The 20,698-nt window shown below is 44.3% G+C and overlaps 1 protein-coding gene across 1 annotated transcript in view; it reads left to right on the top strand.

Moving 5' to 3' along the window:
* Window positions 1-20,698, top strand: part of LOC137435166 (intermembrane lipid transfer protein VPS13C) — a 169,416-nt gene that overhangs the window by 58,100 nt on the left and 90,618 nt on the right. Inside the window, exons 8-11 of the mRNA XM_078785116.1 lie at window positions 4,877-4,936; window positions 7,425-7,484; window positions 7,587-7,667; window positions 8,928-8,985. Coding sequence (XP_078641242.1) covers window positions 4,877-4,936; window positions 7,425-7,484; window positions 7,587-7,667; window positions 8,928-8,985 — 259 coding nt within the window. The remainder of the gene's footprint in view (window positions 1-4,876; window positions 4,937-7,424; window positions 7,485-7,586; window positions 7,668-8,927; window positions 8,986-20,698) is intronic.

A 20,698-nucleotide genomic window follows, 5' to 3' on the forward strand; every position in this document is an offset into this window, starting at 1 on the left:
GTGAAAATGATGATTGGAAAGCTATTGGTGAACGTCATCTCGGGATATGCTCCACAGGTTGGTCGAAGCGATGAAGAGAAGGACAAGTTCTGGTGTGCGATAGAGAAGCTGATGGAAAACGTGAAAGATGAGGAAGTTGTTGTGGTAGGAGGAGACCTAAATGGACATGTGGGAAGGAGTATAGATGGTTTTGACGGAGTCCATGGGGGTTACGGATATGGTGTGAGAAATGGAGAAGGTGAAAGGATTTTGGAGTTTGCTGATGGAGCTGATTTGTTGACACAGAGGGAGCTGCAGATGGAGGAAATGTTGAGTTGGATCTTGGAGACGGCATGAAGCTGGAAGGTGTGAAAACATTTTGCTACCTCGGAGACATGCTGAATGGAGAAGGTGGATCAGACTCGGCAACGGTTGCTCGAGTGAGATGTGCATGGAAGAAGTTTCAGGAATTGAGTGGCGTGCTGATGATGAGGGGAGTGTCGTTGAAGCTGAAGGGAAAGGTGTATGCTGCATGTGTGAGAAGTGTTATGATTTATGGGAGCGAGACATGGGTAATGAACGTAGAGCAGCAACGAAGGTTGGAAAGGGTGGAAATGCGAATGGTTCGACGGATGTGCGGAGTATCGTTGAGAGAGAGGAAGGCAAATGATGAATTGCGAAAGATGATGGGAATAGAGCCTGTGATTGATGCTGTGAAGAGGAACAGGTTGAGATGGTTTGGTCATGTGTTGAGGAAGGATGAAAGTGACTGGTTGAGAAGAGTGATGGAAATGAATGTAGAAGGAAGTAGAAGACTGGGAAGACCGAGAAAGTCTTGGCTAAAGATGGTGGAAGAAGAAATGCGGGCAAGGGGGTTAACAAGGAGAGATGCAGAAAATAGGGCAAAATGGAGAAGGTTGTCATGGGGACCGCAAGGCTAACCCCCACTCTAGCAGGGAAAATGGCCTTTAAAATGCATGTTGTTGTTGTTGTTGCTGTCTCTGAGTATGACCCTGCTTGCACTCTGCTTTCTTAACACACTTCAAGTGTGTAGTTTTCATTATTATTTATACCTGGATGATAACCACAGAATCATGTTGTTGATTAAGGCTTAACATTCCAATACTTTTCTAAACCGTAACTGACTTTTATTTGGTTAAAATTTCATTTTTTTTTTCTTTGAGCATCCGAAGAGGAGAGGCTGCTGTAATCATTGTTAGTGAGTCAGTCTGCACGCAGATTTATTTGAATACCGACCGTTCATTCTTGGATCCAGCATAATCTACGATTCTACATACCCTGGGAAACTGCAGTGAAAAGCTTTCTTTTTTATTGCTGAAATTAGAATAAAGTTGTATCATTTAACCAAAAGTTTATTTTGTACCTTGAATGTGGATTATGTCAGTTAACCTCAACAATAACTGAGGATATGTTTGTCTGCACCTAGACACCTGCACCTGTCTGCACCTGCACCTTGTCGTGTCTCTGGGGTTAAGACCCCAAGAGGACGAATGACCGAAACGAGCTTTAACTCCGAGGCATACTTCGAACATGGCAGGATTATGTGTTTGCGTGCGCAGGAAGGTTCGAGGCCTTATCTGATTGGAAACACACTGGGTTATTCCGAACCCACAAAACACAAAGACGGGACAGCAAAATCCACAATGCAAAAATAAAGGATTTAATGGAAAAAAATGAAAGGCGAGGTTAAAAACTATCTTACTATAATTCACCAAATGTCCGTCCGTCTGTCTGTCTTGTCTGTCCGTTCGAAGGTACCGTTAAAAACTGCTGAACCGATCGCAACGATATTTTGGGTGGATAATCCTGGGATCTCCAGGAGTAAAATAGGCTATTTAGTTTTCCCAATTTCAGCTTTGATCTCCAGCATTCTCAGGTTTGGACTCCCGCATAACATTCACGTTCACATAACGTTCATTGTGACGATGTTATCATTGTGACGATGTTGTTTTCCCGGGTGCCGCACAAACGGCTGCACCGATCGAACTCGGTGACCTCGGACAAAGACCTTTTATAAGGACACGGGTTGAATCCCTGCTTGAGAGAATTCTAACCCATTTCAACTGAAGGAAACACGTATCGGGAGTACATACGACACCGATTGTGAACACGATTATCGATCACGATTCACGATCACGATCATCACGATCATAGTGTATCGATCACTGTGGGACATTTGGTGAATTATAGTAAGATACTGTTTAGATTTTGATGATTTGCATGTGATATGATTTAACGGATGTTTATATGAATCGTTTAAAATAAAAAAAGCCTTCAATTTCTGATATTTTACCTTTTCATTTGGGCTTCCCAATTGAAGCCCCGCCCGTAGGGCGTGTACCATTGCTAGTAATTCCTAATTGAGACGTCTTCACTCACTCGTATACAAACAAGGAGAAAAGATAATGAAAAGAAAATGATTTGGCAATCGGCCGGCACTCAGCTTTGCGTCTCCAAATGGCTGGTAAGGCTTGCTGGTCGTTCGTCACCTCCAAACCACCACGGGGGAAGCGCACAAGATGGCGTGGAGTTGTGTTCCTCGACGTCCCAACGTGAGGCCCCCCTCACGCTGCCGCATGCTCTGAACCTCTCTTGTTCAGTCTCTTTCAACAAGCGCACACGAGCCAAAGATGCACCACCGCCCGCGACCAAGCCAGAACAAAGAGGAAATGCGACAGCCTCCAACAAACGCCAGGACGAAATATACGAAATGCGACTGCCTCCACAACCACCAGGACAAAAGAGGAGCGGAATGCGACTGCCTCCAACGAATGTCAGGACGAAAGAGACCAAGATGGCGAGACAGCCTCTCTCTCCTTTTTGCTCTAGCTTTCAAATGTTCCACACTGACATCACACTCCAATCTCCAATAATCGAGCACTACTCAATCATCCCATCGCGCCTCTACCAATCACGAAGGCTGGGTGTGGCTTCCTCGCCATGAATTGTCGGGGGGTGGGGTCCAGTCGTCCAGGAATGTTCAGATGACGTCGGGGTTTCCTTGCCGATCGGCTGTTTCTGTCGGCCCTGGCAGTGCTGTGAGCGAATGAGTCATTTGTTATAGTTGTTGTTTTGCGGGCTTTTTTATTGTAATAAAGACGGAGGGAAGATAACGGGCAAATTACACACTGGGGAATTATCCTTTAAGCCCTAGAATTACTTAACACAAAGCCATGCCCCTCATGGCGACATGCAAACACTCTTACCCGGAAAGACGGCCTACTTACGTACATCGAGATGGCTTCACGTGGCATATGAAGCAATCTAAACCTACACGATTCTATCTCGACTAAGGTATTTCATTGTTTACCCCCACAAACGTAACAATATTATTCATTTTATGATGTTAAAAAATTGCGTGACATGCAAGCAAGCAGCTTTACATAGCAATAAAACCAGGTTATAAATTTTGCATTTAAAATGGAATCGATATGCTTTGGCAAGGCTTTGCACTGATAAATGCTCTTTGTCGTATTTTTGTAACATCGGTGATTATAAAGAAAGTCTACCATGTTTGCTCAAGAATTGTATCATTAAGGATGTTGAAATAAGGAATTTCAAGACTTTAGCAAATTTTCAAGATGAGTAGCAAAACGCTGCATACTTATGAGAACCCTCAGAGTATATTATTACAGCACACACTGTCTATCTGTAGACGTTGGTCTATGATTAAGAAACGACTTTTTCAATTGAATTTAATGTTTTGAACACTGTAGAACACTGATCAGAACATGAATCGGAACATGAACTTAGCAGTACTTTGACTCTGAATTTGGCAAATTCTACGGGATCTTGCCCCGATCAAGCATGTGCTGAGTTTTAATTTTTTTTTCTTTTTTTTTATAGTCTGTCTACCTGTCTGGCAGTCAAACAAAATTGAAAATCATTCCAAACAGAAAACTTGGTGTTTTTAGGGACGTAATAAAGGACACAAGCAATCGGCATGAATAACTAACTTACCGTGTTAAATTAGGTGATGTAAAAGACGGTTTATCAACAGTGGTAAACTTCCGAAAAACGTTTTTCTTTTTCTGCAGCCTTTAAAACCTTTATTTTATGAATTGTATACTTGAACACTAGAACACAAATTTCCTGGTTGGTACTTACAAAAACCTCATTGTTTAGCAGTACTTAGACAAAAAAATTACACCATTTTACGCCATCTCGACCAATCAAATTTGCCACGCGCTCTGTGTTAGGGCATATTGATTCAGACAAAATCGCGGCTCGTAGGAAATAGATTGTGCTCGGAAACACAAAGCAAGAGTTGAAAAGACCCTATGTCCTTTTTTCAAGACTGTGCAGGAATAAGGTATTCTATGAACTCTCTAGTTATTAATAATATTATTATTATTATTGTTGTCATCATTGTTGTTTATTGGAGCTTTAATAACTTTTATTTTCTGTATAATGTCTCCATAAAAAGTGAGGAAGTTGTTGTGGTGAGAGGAGACCTGAATGGACATGTGGGAAGGAGTATGGATGGTTTTGAGGGAGTTCATGGGGGTTACGGATATGGTGTGAGAAATAGAGAAGGTGAAAGGATTTTGGAGTTTGCTGATGGAGCTGATTTGTTGATTTGTAATACTCAGTTCCAGAAAGAGGATAATAAGCTTGTTACATACACGTCAGGTGGGTCGACGACAACCGTTGACTACCTGATGGTGCGTAGGCGAGATAGGGGGCACCTCCGGGACACAAAGGTGATCCCGGGGGAGGAGGTTATTTAGAGTAATCGGAATAAAGATCGAGGCGGTCCAGCTTGGCTGTCATTGTCAACATCATAGTGGTCTCAGGAACATCATCAGTTTTTCACGTTTTGATGTTTTATTTAAGCAATGATGATAATGTTTCCTCCTTTGTTTGTGTTGTGAAGGTAACATATCCTACAAGGGCTCTAGCCCTGGGGTTTACACTCGGAAGCCTTTCATTTCAGGTAATAACATGTGCTTTCTTTTTTTTAATCTCCTCATCATCATTACTACATTTGAGAAATGAATATTCATCCTCACCATGGTTGCTTACCCTATTTACAAAAGAGCTGGTGAAGTTGATGTTACTGCTAGGTTTTTTTTAGAATTGTTTTCCTCAGCTATATTTCTGTGATGCTGCTATAAAAAAAAACCACCGTTTAGAGGCCATTTTTCCCCGCAAAGCAGGGGTTGGCCTTTTCGGGGACCGTGGTAGTTGTTGTTTTTTGGTCCCCTTTTTGAAGCAATGTTTTACGGCCGGATGCCCTTCCTGACGCCAACCCTTTTTGCCGCCTTCAACGACAAACAGGGAATTACCAGTGAACTGGTACTCAATTAGCCGACCTCAGAAGGATGACAGGCTGAGTCAACCCCCCTGGCATTAATTCGGCTATCGACCGAGATTCGAACCCAGGATCCTAGGATCCTAAGCCGGCACCCTAGCCGCTAGCCCAACACCAGGCCCAACACCAGCTGCTATAATTTCATTTAAATACTCTATATAATATAGTTCATTGTTTTGAGTCCCTCGTTGTAGCCATTTACTAGCTGTCTTCAATACTAATGCCTTGGTACTTAATCCATTTTCTATATTGTAAGAATGTGGCAAGATAGGCCATTTGCATGGCATATTCACCTTCTGAGTTGTCCGGTCTGGGTTCAATTGGCACACTTGATCCTCACTTAATTAACATCGTAGTTGTTCTCAAAAAATGTGACTTTAAGCAAATAACATTTTCCCATAATAATTAATATATAAACTCGAGATGGGTTCTTCTCAACATTTCTCATCAGAAAAAAACAGCAGGCCTACATACATGTATAGTACGTTCCTTAATGATATAATGTTTTAAAATTAAATACATTTCTAACTAGAATGGCACTCACTAGAGCGCATACCTCCGCCAGGGTGAACAGTTTGTTTTGTATCCCACTGATATGCCGGATCTAGATTCGGTTCTGAACCAAAATCTAATCGACTTGTTCTTGTCACCTACGCAACTTGTCCCCCAAGTTTAGTCATAGCTTGTCCACAACTTTTTGAAATATATAATGTCTGTTGTATCACTCACAGTGATATGTATCACTTACACATATCATGTTGTATATCACTTTTTGCCCGATCTCTCAATAGTAAAGAATTTCTTAAGAATTAAATAATTCTCGTATCCAAATCCATATTCAGATCTTCACCAAAATTAAATCAATTCTTCCTTGTCACACACCCAACCTGTCCAAGTTTTGTCCGCATCCGTCCATAACTTTTTGAGATATCGTGCTATATGTCGGTTTTAGCCCAATCACTGAATGGTGCAAAATAACTTTTTTTAAATTCTCAGATCCGGATTCGAATCATCACTAAAATTGAAAAAACTCTTCTTTGTCACACACACAACCTCCTCACCAAGTTTCACCCCAATCGGTCCACAACCTTTTGAGATACCCTGCTATATATGGTTTTGGCCCTATCTCCCAATGGTGAAGAATCACTTAAAAAATGATAGTAGCCAGATCCGGATCCGGATCTTCACCAAAATCTAATAATTTCGTCCTTATCACATATCCTACCTCTCCACCAAATTTCGTCTGAATCCGGTCACAACTTTTTGAGATATCTTGTTCACAGACAAACAAACAAACAGACAGACAGGGGTGAAAACATAACCTTCATCCACCTTCGGTGGCCGAGGTAAATATAAATTTAAATAAGATAACATTCACCAGTAATGGTTGTGGAGGTTGATTGTATGCAATAGGTTGGGTGGAGGGAAGAGTGATAGAATTGATGTGACAGCCCAAGCACTGTCCCAATATCAACTGCTCATTCTCCAGCATCAAAATGCTTTAAAACCGATAATTTAATTTTTAATTCATCGTTTTCTTATATCGGACTCACTTGTACCACTTATTGTGCATTTTGAACTCTTCTTTATAAGCGATTGAATCACATTTCAAACACCATCAAAATGGTGTGATGCAACTGTTCAGCGTATACATACGCCTCTACGTCTATGCGGCAAATAGTTCGCTGTGCCCCACTGGCAAATGACGTAATAGCGAATGTCGCGACGTTGAAAAGATACAAGTTCCCTATTGTATCAGCGATATTGTAACAAAACATTAACCAAATCAAGGTTAAATGCGGAATAGATGTACCATAATCAGATTCCATGAATTGGTCAATTGTATGACTGCCTTGCCATGCTACTAGACGGGTATTAGGTGTGTTCGGGGTTCCATAACTGAACTGGGTTTTGGGTTGGATGAATCTTTCTTTGGAAATTGCAACAGATTGTGTAAATATTGCAGGAAACGTGTTCTAAATAGCAATATTACTTGTTACCCTTTAAATTTAGATTTTCTGATTCTGTTGTGCCGTGATTAAACATAAAGTTACTGCCCTCTGTACTCGATCTTGCATGTTTTATCGTACTTTTCTGCTGGTCTGTGCAGACAGCTGGACAAGATTGGAAGCCATGTCTCGTCAATGTGACAGAAAATGTCTTTAATAAGGTGACTTTTTAACCTGTAAAACAATGGATTGTTGCTATAATCTTGTGCAACATTAGATGATCATGCAGTATGTTCCATGACTGATATTCTGGTACCGTGCAGCTTGTGAACTTGGATTGCCTGGCTGCATACTGCAACGTGAATGGTCCCATGTTTTGCCACAAGTCCCCACAGGATGTTCTGGTATCCATTTTCCAATATGCATTGTCATGGTGTAATTGAAAGTGTAAATAGCTTGCAGATGCACAAAAACCTCATGCATGTGGTATATTGCTGAACTTGCATATGTGAATTGCTCCAATAATCATTTTCTGGCTGACAGAAATGTTTAGTTGAAATAAATAAGTCATTTTTTACAGCAAACTTCAATTATTTTCTAAACTTTAGCTGCTTTGAGTTGTTAATATGATTATTTCTCTCAACAAAGCAGGTGGTGTAAGACCTGCAGTCTCATTTCTAGTCTCAATGTTTTCATGTAAATGGTTAAATGTAATATTTTCCTGCATAAACAGTAACGTTAACTTCACATTTAATCTTTTCCAAATACATCCAGACTTTTGCCACTGAGAAATCGTATTACTCATATGTGCGGATTTGTTCTGTTATTGAGTAAATTATTTCAAATATTTTGCCCAAGTTTTTAATTGGTCATAGTGATTTAACATTGCTAGAAAACAAGACCTGTTGCTTCGCTGACGGAAATACCAATCTTTGCTGCGATGGCTAATCTATGGGGGAAGAAAATAAAATGATTCCTGGGAGATCGTGCAAGCTTGGTGTTGGCTTAGCAGTTAGGGTGCCGGCTTGGGATCCTAGGATCCTGGGTTCGAATCCCGATCGATCGCTGAATTGACGCCAGGGGGGTTGACTCAGCCTGTCATCCTTTCGAGGTGGGCAAATTGAGTACCAGCTTGCTGGGATGAATGACCCCGATTTATAATAGGTACACCGTATCCCTGTGCATCGTAAGAGGCGACCAAGGGTTGGCGTCAGGAAGGGCATTCGGCCATAAAAACATTGCCTCAAACAGGGAACCATGATTGTCATGGGGCCCACAAAGCTAACCCCTGCTCTAGCGGGGAAAATTGCCTTAAAACGATCATTCATTCATTCATTCCTGGGAGATCCTGCTCTCCGTGCAGGGATAACCAAAGTCACGTGTTGGCATTCGCAGTTTTTACACGCGTGTCCATGTACCCATAAAAAAAAAATTGATTTTTTTGCTTGGGGCGGGGGGGGGGGGGGGATCACAAACACTCCCGGGAGTTACCCGAATCCACCGTAATTGAATTTATTGAAATCCGTTAATCCATTCTCAAGTCATAACACGACAAACAGACAGACAGGGCTCCTTTTATAATATGGATTATTATTACTTTGCTATTCTTTGTTCTAATTTCCCTTTGTGTGTTTGAATGCTTATTTTGGTGTTTGTTGTTGCAGATGTTCCTGAGACATGGTGTGGCCAGCAAGAATCAAATTCCTTCAAATTATCATTACAGTAAGTAATAACGAACTTATTAAGGTATTGGTATTGTCTGCTGACATTGCTCTATTGGTGAAATACTTGTAGTTTAGGCATTTTTGTTTTCCATTTTTGCTGTGGCGATCTGAGCAGCCACCACGTCCCCCAGCCTCTCACCCATTATTCTGACCTAAAATATGTGCTGCTCAGTGATTGGAATCTCCTGAGATGAAGCTGAGTCTTTGGGCCTCTCACTTTCGCACCACAGACAGGTCTGTGGGCTCTGTCTTCCACTGCCTTCTTTCTGGTTTTGTACCTTCTGCCCTTTCTGTGCGCTGTCCTCTATAGGTTTCTACAGGATGCATGTGGTCCCTCTACCAGAAACTTCCAAAATCCAGACTCACTGCTCACCCCCCACCCCCCTCATTCATTCCTCCTTTCCCCTCACTCCCTCCCCACCCCCACTAGTGGAACCAACTTATACAGTCTTTTCAATCTCATTCTTCCCTCCAGAGTTTAAAGACAGCTGTTCACGGTCATCTGAGCTCATCTCCCATCCACAATCATGATCTTATATATATTGTTACGGACACGACTTTAGATGTTGCTTGACCGAGCGGAATGGCCGCCGTGTTCGCACAGTTTACCCGATTCTTCCCCAACTCACCCGATTCCACTCGAACGTTGGCCGAATCGCGCTACGCTAAATCGATGAAGGAAAGGACACAACGGCTGGGATAAATGCAACGACACAAGGGGTACAGTTCTCAAGACCTCCGGAGGAGGATATAATTGGTGATGCAGAAACGGGTAGATTACACGGTAAGAGGTAAAGCACAGAAAAGATGGGCACTTAGACACAGTCTTATCTATCCCCGACAGACCACAGACAAACGGGACAAGACTGACTTACACGGGGATTGATGGCAGGGAAGGACAGGCAGTCGATAGCACAAGGTGCACCTTGGCTCAGGGGTAGAATCAACACGGTGGTCCAGAGATGCGGGGAGATATTGTAGCGCTCGGAGGTGGCGTCTTCTCTCTCCAAGCTGAGGGCGCATCTGACGTCACCTCCCTCTTCCTGCGCATGCTCAGCGGGGAGTGACACGCCCTCGGCTCGTTGGCTCCGCCCCAGATGGAATCGGTCCGCCGCTTCTATTGGGTGCGGGGGGGTTACCGGGCTCCGCCCTTGACGAGGAGCTGACAGCGAGCCCCTGCGTGGTAACCCCGTCGGAGCACATGTTCAATGGCAGCTAACCAAGCCGGAGTGAGGACGCACACTCCCCGCGCCGCCGCCGCTGTTGTTGTTGTTGTTGTTGTACCATGAGGAAGAGCTGCGGGGAGGTATTGGGAGGTCCTAAACTTTCTAACGGTGCCATACAATCACATTCTGGTGCAACGAAGAGTCAGAATTAATGGAACCGAGTCCTTAACTGACATAGACTAAGAATAACTAGCAAGATGTCCTATAGTTGTCTACGTGAGATGCGGTGGACCTGGATGCGACATTTAATGGGGGAAATAGGGGAAGGTCGGGGCTACAGAGTGTTGTTTACAGAAAATGGGACTAGGGAATGGGGGATTGGGGATAGTTGGGAAGTATTGGGGAAATAGGGGAATATTTACAAGCGGATATGGATGGATCCAAATCCCATATCCGCAACAATATATATCCCCATTAACCATTCCCAAACCCACATCATTCCGTATTTCCAGCTTTTCCTTCCATTTCTGTGATTGAAAGGTTGTGGCTGTCCCCATCTTGTTAAACCCCTGTCTCCTCCTCTAACATTCTTCTGCACACCCCTTATTTCTTCAAGTCTCCCTATATTTCGTCCTTCGGTCCTGCTGATGATTTTTTCTTCTTCTTTACTCCCCCATATATTTATACTGTTCACTTCTTTTTGTGCTGTGTTCTAGCTCATCCATGAGCCTCGACACTGTATAGAGAGAAAAAATAATAATAAAGGAAATATATTCTGCTTTGGATTTACATTTTTGCTGAAAGAAACTATTGGAGGTTGTGATTCTTTTTTGTATACAAAGTTGAGCGCCTGGATGAGCGAGACCATTGAATAGATCAGGACATAACAGAACACAAGTAAACGAAAAAACTTTTTTTGGGGGGCTACACACTTTTTTTTTTTTTTTTAAAGCTTTAAACCTTTTTATTTATTTATTTTGTCCCCCGTCGCACCGCGGAGCGAAATGGGGACTATGGTTTTCCCGTCCGTCCGTGTGTGCGTCCGTCCATCCATCCGTGCGCGAGTGTGTGCGTACGTGCGTGCGTGCGTAAGCAAAGGACCGAGTTCTAATTTGGTGTGTGGGTGCAACTAGGCATATGGAAGAACCCTATTGAAAATGAGGTCGCCACGTCAAAATCCAAGATGGCTGTCACCATATCTAAACCTTGTGAGCGTGATATCTTGAAAAGTAAATGTCTGAATCCTGTGAGCGAAATATCTTGAAAAAGAAACGAACTGCCAACTTCTAATCTGGTGTGTGGGTGTATCTACGCATAAGGACGAACGCTATTGAAAATTGGGTCGCCACTTCAAAATCCAAGATGGCCGCCGCCATGTATGTCTGAACCCTGTTAGCGGAATATCTTGAAAAATAAGCGAAGTACCAACTTTTAATCTGGTGTGTGGGTGTGTCTAGGCATAAGGAAGACCGCTATTGCAAATTGTGTCGCCACGTCAAAATCCAAGATGGCCGCCATGCGTCTTCCACTTTGTCAACTCACATTACTTCACCGACCGGGGACCTAGGCGTAACGCTTATTTAATTAAAATTTCATAGATGAAAATGTACCAGAAAAGAGGACCGTGGGCCAAATTTCAGCTCTGTCGGACGTAAGGAACCTCGAAAACGAACGGCTCAAAGATTTGAAATGGGACAAACAAACAAAGTTCAGATGAAGTTGAACAAAAGTGTGTCAATAGGAACAGGAGAAAGAGTGCGGAACAGCAACAGCAGGGTTGAGAGACAAAATAGAGGGACACTTTGACAAAAAAGGGAACTGGGGAGGGAAGAATCAAGAGAGATCACTGATGAAGCGTAGGAATAGGACTGGGCCCAGAATACTATATTGGGGTGCTCCAGCATTGACAGGGAGAGGAGATGGGTGGACAAGATGGAAACAGCAGCAAGCTCTCAGGCAGAACTGGAAACTTGGAAATAGATGAGCTTGGGGAGGGTAAACTGGGGTAGAAGAGTAGACAAGATCATGCTATTGGATGGGGGATGATTGGAGGTGGTGGCGAAAAACTATCTTGAACATCTGGAGAGAATAATGAGATTTATGAGAATGTGGAGGTTGGTTCCAGATGTGGGGGGGGGGGGGGGGGAACAGGAATTGATGAGTAGAGGTGAGCGGTGATTCTGGATTTTGATAGTTTCAATACAAGGGGAGTTGTTAGCAGTCCACATGTGCCCCACAGAAGCCTTGGAGGGGGAGAGGGTGGACAGAGCATGGAAAAAGCATGGCTGATGGTGTGGCCCAAACATCTGAGTGACTGAACTTCTTCAAGATTATTGTTAAAAAAGGAGATGGGGGAGTTTGTCAAATGGTCATTTTCGAGAAACAGTGAGTGTGATATTTGTCAGGATTGAAAGACATATTCTAAGTGTTTGACCAGCTCCTGATTCTATCGTGGTTTCCAGGGAGGGGAGAGGCTTCTTTCTGCCTGTCCGAGGGATGAGAAATGCGATGGCAGTGGGTGGAATTGACAGGGAGAGGAGATTAGAGGATTCCGTTGAGTCATATGTGGGCTACAAGTGTGGAGAAAATAATTAGGCTACGAGAGCTACGATGTCATTATGGTTACGAGAGTAGAGAAAGTCATTAAGCTACGATGTTGGCTACGAGAGTAGAGAAAGCCAACATGTGCAGTTGGCCTTGGATTCCATTGGCAAGGCGGGGTGTCTGCCTGCAAGTCTAAAGATAAGAAAGCTCGAGATAAGTCTAGAGAGATGGCCCTGGTCTCATATCTGTCATTGAGGGCCTCCATCCATTCTTCGGAGAGCATAAGCAACATGTCCAAGGTGGAGTGACCATGTCTGAAATTGATGATCTTGGATAAGGTAATTGGGAGAAAAATAATGATTTTATATCCACCGTCATGATGAATTCCATGGCATTGTTGTTGACTGAAAGTTAGGTGATAGGTCTGTAGTTAAGGGAATGGGTTTTTGCACTTTCTATGCAATGCAGTGATATTGGCTGATTTCCAAGCAGATGGAATAACACTTAGGGGAAATGATAGGATGAACCGAGCATAGAGACAATGTGCAAGAGCGGCGGAACAGGTTTTCAGGACAATTGAGCTGAATGCCATCCGGTCCAGTCACAGAATCAGAGTCTAGAGATAAAGAGAAAATTCTCCACCTTCTCAGGTGTAAGCGATGCATAGTCGAGGAGTTGTTGGGTATTACTGGGAAGGATGGGTACAGAGTGTGAATTTGGGACAAAATATTTGGAAGCAAACACAGAATTGAAGCATTCAGCCTTAAGAGCAGATTTAGCTATTGTTCTAGTTGAAAAGAGGGAAGGGGTGGAGTGGGAGGTTATTTTTTGCTTTGTTATTTTCATATGCATTTGAAATGAATGTGCAAAAGGAAATGTAATAAAAAAGTGATGCCATGTTTTTATGCATATTCATTTGAGGTTCAAGCTAATTGCATTATCTGCTCGATCATTAAAAGTGAGAATTGTTTTCAATGGCAGTGAGCATATTTGCCATGTGACTTGTTTCGATTGATCCTTGTACTGAGAGGGTATTTGTATTGATTATATTTGTGAGTAGGTTTAGGAGGAGAAGTGTGTGTGTGTGTGTGTGTGTGTGTGTGTGTGTGTGTGTGTGTGTGTGTGTGTGTGTGTGTGTGTGTGTGTGTGTGTGTGTGTGTGTGTGTGTGTGTGTGTGTGTGTGTGTGTGTGTGTGTGTGTGTGTGACTAGCGACGTGCCTGTGCTACCCACGGGTGGGGGCCCGAATGCAAAAAGACAATGCGGAAACAGCGAATGCCAAGCCATGAATCAATAAATTCCACATTCCAGTGATACCTTCAGTCGAACATCAGGCATGGACAGCCGGTTCTTGAAGGACTTGGGCAAAAAACCTTTTTTTTTTTTTTTTTTTTTTTTTTGTATACAAGATCGAGGCTCGTGAAGGAGCGACTGTTGCAGTTGAATGTGTCTATGCGCAGTCAATGGTGGGACTGCAAATGCCGAATCCGTGAATGTCACATGTGGAAACCCTCACATTATTTCCTCATTCTCCTTCAAACTCGATCTCTCTATATTTTCATTCTAAACAGCATCATTCCAATCACAAATTAATACGATACCATTAATATAACAAAATACAATGTTACAAACACACGTGAGGTACACAAATTTAAACACCATTCTAATGTGATAACCAATACAGCTGAATCTTCCAGCGAGCAAGGGTGGATACGTAACACTTCGCACAGATAGAAAATCAATTGTATTGAGAAATTTATGAAACCTTCCACCCACTTTAGGACACCCACTGGGACTTCAAAAGGTTCCATAGAAGGTTTGACAGGGGCTAGCCCCAAAGCTGAAAGAGTAGTTTTTTTGAGACGGATGGACAGATAGACAGACACTCCTGCTTTATAATATAGATACATATGAATCTGCACGTACATACATATGTTTCTACATCCATATGGCATTGCCCGGGTTCTATTTTGAATGAATTTACGACTATAATTCAGCTTTTACTCACGGCCGTAGAATATTGACTACTACAGACCTGACATTTAATATGGAATATTTTTTTTGTGGGGGTGAACTTACTTTTCAAGATGACTTAGAACCAAAAGTTCATTGGAATTATGTTGAAATTATTCTAGATTTTGTTAATGTGACCTTTAAAAGAAACAAAAACCACATTTGACATTTCGAAGCAAATAAATTGATCATTGAAAGTGATGGAAACTGATATCGAACTCAATTCACGGACAGTACTGTTAAACTTCTGTGCGTTTTCCAGAAGTATCTCTTTATTTTGCACATCAGGCAAAAATTTTTAAAATAAAAACAAAAGTTAAATTACGACTGGGATTACGGACAGTAAAATTACAGTTCAGTACTTTGTGTAACCCCCACGAGCATTCAGGAGAGCACGTACACGTTGAGGCATGCTGTTCACGAGATTTTCCAAGGTTTGGACAGGAATCGCTTGCCATGCAGTTACAATAGCCTGCTGCAATTCATGCACAGAGGCAGGCTGCTGGTCCAAGTTGTCGATTTGACGCGTTGATTCTGCCCACAAGTTCTCTATCGGATTCAAATCCGGGGACATGGCAGGCCACTCCTTATGCTCTACACCACGGTCAGCAAGAAAGTGTTGGATCATGCGAGCACGATGAGGCCGTGCATTGTCATCTTGGAAGACAAAGTTTCCTCGAAAGGCTGCACGAACAAATGGAAGCAATGTTTCTTCCAGAATGGCCCTGTGCTTGAACTGGTTCAGGTTTCCATTCAGAGCAACCAGGTCAGTTTTGCCCCCTGCATGAAAAGCAGCCCAAACGGTCACCCCACCACCTCCAGCTTGGACTCTTGGCACTATACAATCTTCGTTGTAGGCTTCATGCACTTGTCTGCGCACTCGGACGCGACCATCTTGACGATAGACCAGAAATCTAGACTCGTCACTGAAGATCACGTGATTCCAGTGTCCTGGCTGCCATTGACGGTGCTCTCTGGCCCACTGCAATCAGTGCTGGCAGTGTTGTCTGGTCAGACGTGGCTTTCTCAGGGGACGCCTGGCACGATAGCCTGCTTGAACCAGTCGTTGGTTGACTAGCCTTCTGGATACAGGCATTTGTCAGTTGCTGCCACCCAGCCCTAAGCCGATTAGCTGACTTGGTACGGCCATTGCGGACTAACCGGTGCAGCTGGCGATCATCCCTCCTTGTGGTTCTGCGGGGACGTCCTGGCCTCGGTATTGGAGCAGGGACACCCCTCTGAGCATTTCGTTTCAGGATCTTTGACACCTGACCTTGAGTGATGCCATACTGCCAAGCAATAGCACACTGTTTCATGCCGGAATTTCGTAAAGCCACCACTCCATGACAAACAGCATTGTCAAGTTGACGGACCATCTCCAGGGGAAGCGACAGTAACTTTTGTAGACGTGCAGCAGTTGTTTTCCACGAATACAGAACGCAACAACCCTTATATACCCGATTGTGAAGCCAATCGTCAAATGTACCTGTCCTTACATTTTGTCACGCCACCTGTGATATAATCCTGTTATTGACTTCTTGCTGTGACAGACAATCAGTGACATGGTTCTTTTAACAAAGAAATCACCGAAGCGTAAAAGAAACTCACCAGATTGATATACCGAGTTCAGAAAGTAAACCCAAGTCAAGAAAAAAAAAAAATTCCATATTAAATGCCAAGTCTGTATAATTCAGCTCAGCTTTTAATTGCGAAATGGGCCCAGCCCGGCCGAAGCGGGCTCGACCGGCCTCGACACCCAGCCTTTAACCTTCCCGGGGCCCATTCCGACATTTTTTGTTTCAGAGGTTTCCTCCTATCTTTCACAGTTCAGGAGATTAGCGTGTGCAGACAAACAAACAAACAAATGAAAAATCGGTCAGAGACCGAGGACTTGCCGGAATGTACTTTTTTATCAGCCATTTAGGACAAATATGGCGGCCGAACCACGTGACCGATGACGTCATCATTAACATATTTTATTCCCCATCGAGAGTTTTTTACAATGAGCCATGTATCAATTTTTCTGTTCAGCACTTTCGGAGATATGGAGGTGCAAATTTTTTCAGCTTTTCCAAGATGGCGGCCAAACCACGTGACCGATGACGTCATCATTTGGGCACAGTATATTAGAGGGCAAGACAAATACGTGTGCAAAGTTTGGCGATTCTACGTGCAACGGTGTAGACGTAGTGCTGCAGACAGACAAACAGACAAACAGACAGACAAACAAACAAACACAGACAGACAGACAGACAGACAGACAAACGAACAGATCAACATACTTGCCGGAATCTTTTCCGGCAAGTAACAAACAAAAACTTTCTTTTATTTATTTATTTATTTATACATATATATATATATATATATATATACTGTTACATATTTATGTGAATGTATGTGAATTACCATTCAGGTCTTTGCTTATCAATGTGTAGTAGATTAAGAGTTGTTGTGGTTGGAGGGTCAGGAGCCCTTCTGAAAAGAGGCCGGAAACGGAAGAGGAAAAGACACGAGGAAGAAAAGCGACGAGGAGTCTTCTTCCTCGCCCCGCTCCGACGAGAGGTGGCATCGATCTTGAGCCGCGTGAAACAGCGGCGTTCCCGAGCCCGTCTGGCGAGAGGAGTTACCGGGACGGATACCTGCCCGGTGGACGTCAAACTGTCGTGTGGCCGTGCACCGACCCAGCGTTCGGCACCGTTCGCGACACCGTCTAAAAAGACGCGTACGGGTCGCACGTTGGGGCCTAACACGCCTTGCAAGCGGCGTGGGGCTTTTGGCTTGCTTTCCCGTACCCGCTTCGCGTGGCCACGAGGGGCTGCAGCCGTGGTGCCTGGTACGATACCTGCCCGGTGGAAACGTCCACCCGGGGTTCGTTCAACCGCCCGAGTGCGGCGACGCCGACCATCATCTTGGTCAGGAGGGGCCCAGAGACATTGTGTGGGACCGAGACCAAAAGGGGGTCGTGAGTACCAACAGGGACACACAGATATAAGATGGCCATCTTAATCATATAGGGAATTGATTGTGGATTGGGAATTGTTGATGGTTGTTTGTTGTTGATTGCTCGGGGAAAATCTCCGTGGTTGTATCATTGAAATTGTATGGTATCATTACCATTGAAATATATCCTTGAACATCAGTTTTCTCTTGGGTGGAATTCATATGGATTGCGTGGCGAAAGCGCATATATAATACAACTTTCTGGCGAAGTTCCTCTCACGGTCCGGGGGTCACCGAGACCAGGTATTCACCGAGGGGACCACGTAACAGAATTGGGGGCTCGTCCAAATTACGATTTGTGGCTTCGCAATTGGGTCTACGTCCAGGATTTAAAATTGTATAACATAATAAAATAATAGTTTTTTATTAATTAATTAATTATTAATTGGAAATTTTTTTGAGAAATTGGGGTAAAGTCTTGGGTGAAGGTTAACAGGTGTTAACGATAGGCACCATGGCGTTTGTGGCACAGAACTTTGTGGTAACCCCGAGTGAGGCACAGTTCCGAGCGTTACTAAAGTCGGACCTCTTGAAATTGGCCAAACATTTTAACTTGGAGGTCCGAACTAATTTGAGGAAGGCAGAGTTGCAGACCACGGTGATACAGTCTATGGTGGGATTAGGAACATGGGACGAGTTAGCCTGGGAGTGGCTACCCGAAGAACCAGAAGACGTTGAGCTCCGGAAACTGGAGTTGCAATTACGGAGCCAGGAACGGATCAAAGAAGAAGAAAGGAAAGCAGAAGAGAGGAGAGAAGAGAAACAAGCAGAGGAAAGGAGAGGGGAACGAGAACTCCAGGAAAGGTTAGCAGAAGAAGAAAGGAAAGCAGAAAAGGAAAGAGCAGAAGAAGAAAGGAGAGGGGAACGAGAACTCCAGGAAAGGTTAGAAAGGATGAAAACAAGGGAACTCGAAGCAGAGGAGAGAAAAGCGGAAAGGGAATTAAAGGAACGTGACATGGAGCTTCAGCAAGAAATTAAATTCAAGGAGCTGGAGTTAATGAGAGAACGGGGAGAGGCACCACCCTTGCTGACGGGGTCGACACCTTACCAGAAAACCTGGGATGTGGGCAGACATGTGAGGCTGGTTCCACCGTTCAGTGAAAAGGAGGTCGCGAGATTTTTTCCACACTTTGAGAAAGTGGCTCGACAATTAAACTGGCCGGAGGAGGCCTGGACCATACTCGTGCAAAGTGTGCTGGTGGGAAAAGCTCAAGAGATTTATTCGGCGCTACCAATGGACCAATGGACCAATGTGCAGATTATGAGGTACTGAAGAAGCACATCCTCAAAGCCTATGAGTTGGTTCCGGAAGCTTACAGGCAAAAATTCAGGAATGCCAGGAAGAGGGAGAGTGAGACCCATGTGGAGTTTGCCAGAGTGAAAGAAAACATGTTTGATCGGTGGTGTGAGTCAAAAGGAGTCAGGAAAGACTTCGAAACATTGCGTGACTTGATCCTGGTGGAGGAATTTCAGCAGTGTGTCCACGAGGACATCAAAGTGTACCTGCAGGAAAAGAAAGTACCAAAGTTGTGGGACGCAGCCCCCATGGCAGATGATTATGCCTTAACCCACCGAATAGGGGTCCACGAACCTAACTCCTCGCCTAGATCTCCGCAGGGGAGGTGGGGAACAGCAGGTGCGGAGAACGACCATACATGGCGGCGGCCTCGAGAGGATTATGGGGACAACGCGGATACCCCACCTGTTCGAAATCAGAGGGATGCGGGCCCAAGACAAACTTATAGTTCGGGGGGCCCGAGGCAGACCACGAGTTTTTCCTTCGGGCCTACTTGCGCTTTTTGCAAGAAACCTGGACACTTGATGTCCAGTTGTTACCGCATGAAAAGGGAAGACCCAGAGCGGAGTCCGACTATTACGACTCCAAATGCAATGGCCATTGTGAGAAATCGCCATCAAAAGGGTTACCAACCATTTATTTCAGAGGGGTTTGTGTCACGGGATGGAGCCTCGACTAACCGGAAACCGGTTAGGATAGTGAGGGACACAGGGGCACATCAATCTTTAATGCTTGAAGGCATTTTGCCATGGTCCGAGGAGACGGCAACGGGGGATAGTGTTCGTTTACAGGGGATCGGGGGCGGTGTTAGTGCTCCACTTCATGTCATCCATTTGGAGTCCGATTTGGTGTCAGGACCGGTCACCGTCGGTTTACAAGCCACACTTCCTGTAGAGGGTGTATCTGTGGTTATCGGGAATGATTTGGCCGGGGGTCAGGTTTATGGTAACCTGAGGGTTGGTAAAGAGCCCAGCAAGGAAAATAACACCACACCAGCTCGGGATGGCGACAAAAGTACCAAGTTATTTGTAGGGGGACTGAACTTCAAAACAGAGGAAGAAGTTCTGACCTCTGTCTTCAACAGATATGGGCCGCTGGTGGAAGTGCGGTTGGTAAGAGACAGGGAAACGCAACAGTCAAGAGGGTTCGGCTTTGTCACGTTTGCAAGCACAAAAGACGCCAGAGAGGCAGAGAAGAATTGGAATGGCAAGGATTTGGAGGGTCGGACCATAACAGTAGGGAAGGCATTTCGTAGGCGTCGAGAGGTCTACAGGAGAGTACAACTGGGCGGTAGTTTTGGTGGTGGCCGCAATCAATATTATTATGGAGGCTCCCTGAGTTACGGCAGCTCCCGAAGGAAGGATTGTCAGTAGTGGCCGAGAAGGAGACCGCTATTCATGGGACTACAGCGACAAGCGGTCCCACCATAATTATTAGGGAAGTTCTGAGAAGTTGAAGCACTGAATGCGGCGGAGCCGCCGAGCCAAGATTCCTACACGGATTAACCGTGAACGCCGTTCCTAAAGGCGTCCATGTAGTGAACTTTCATGCACGGACTAACCGTGAACTCCACGTTCCTCAAGGCGCCCATGTAGAGAACTTTCCTGCACGGACTAACCGTGAACTCCACGTTCCTAAAGGCATCCATGTAGTGAATACTCGGCTTGGCCTCCCGGAAAAAGTGCTATCGAGT

Source organism: Myxine glutinosa, chromosome 9 (assembly GCF_964187855.1).
Source record: "Myxine glutinosa chromosome 9, kmMyxGlut1.1, whole genome shotgun sequence".
NCBI lineage: Eukaryota > Metazoa > Chordata > Myxini > Myxiniformes > Myxinidae > Myxine > Myxine glutinosa.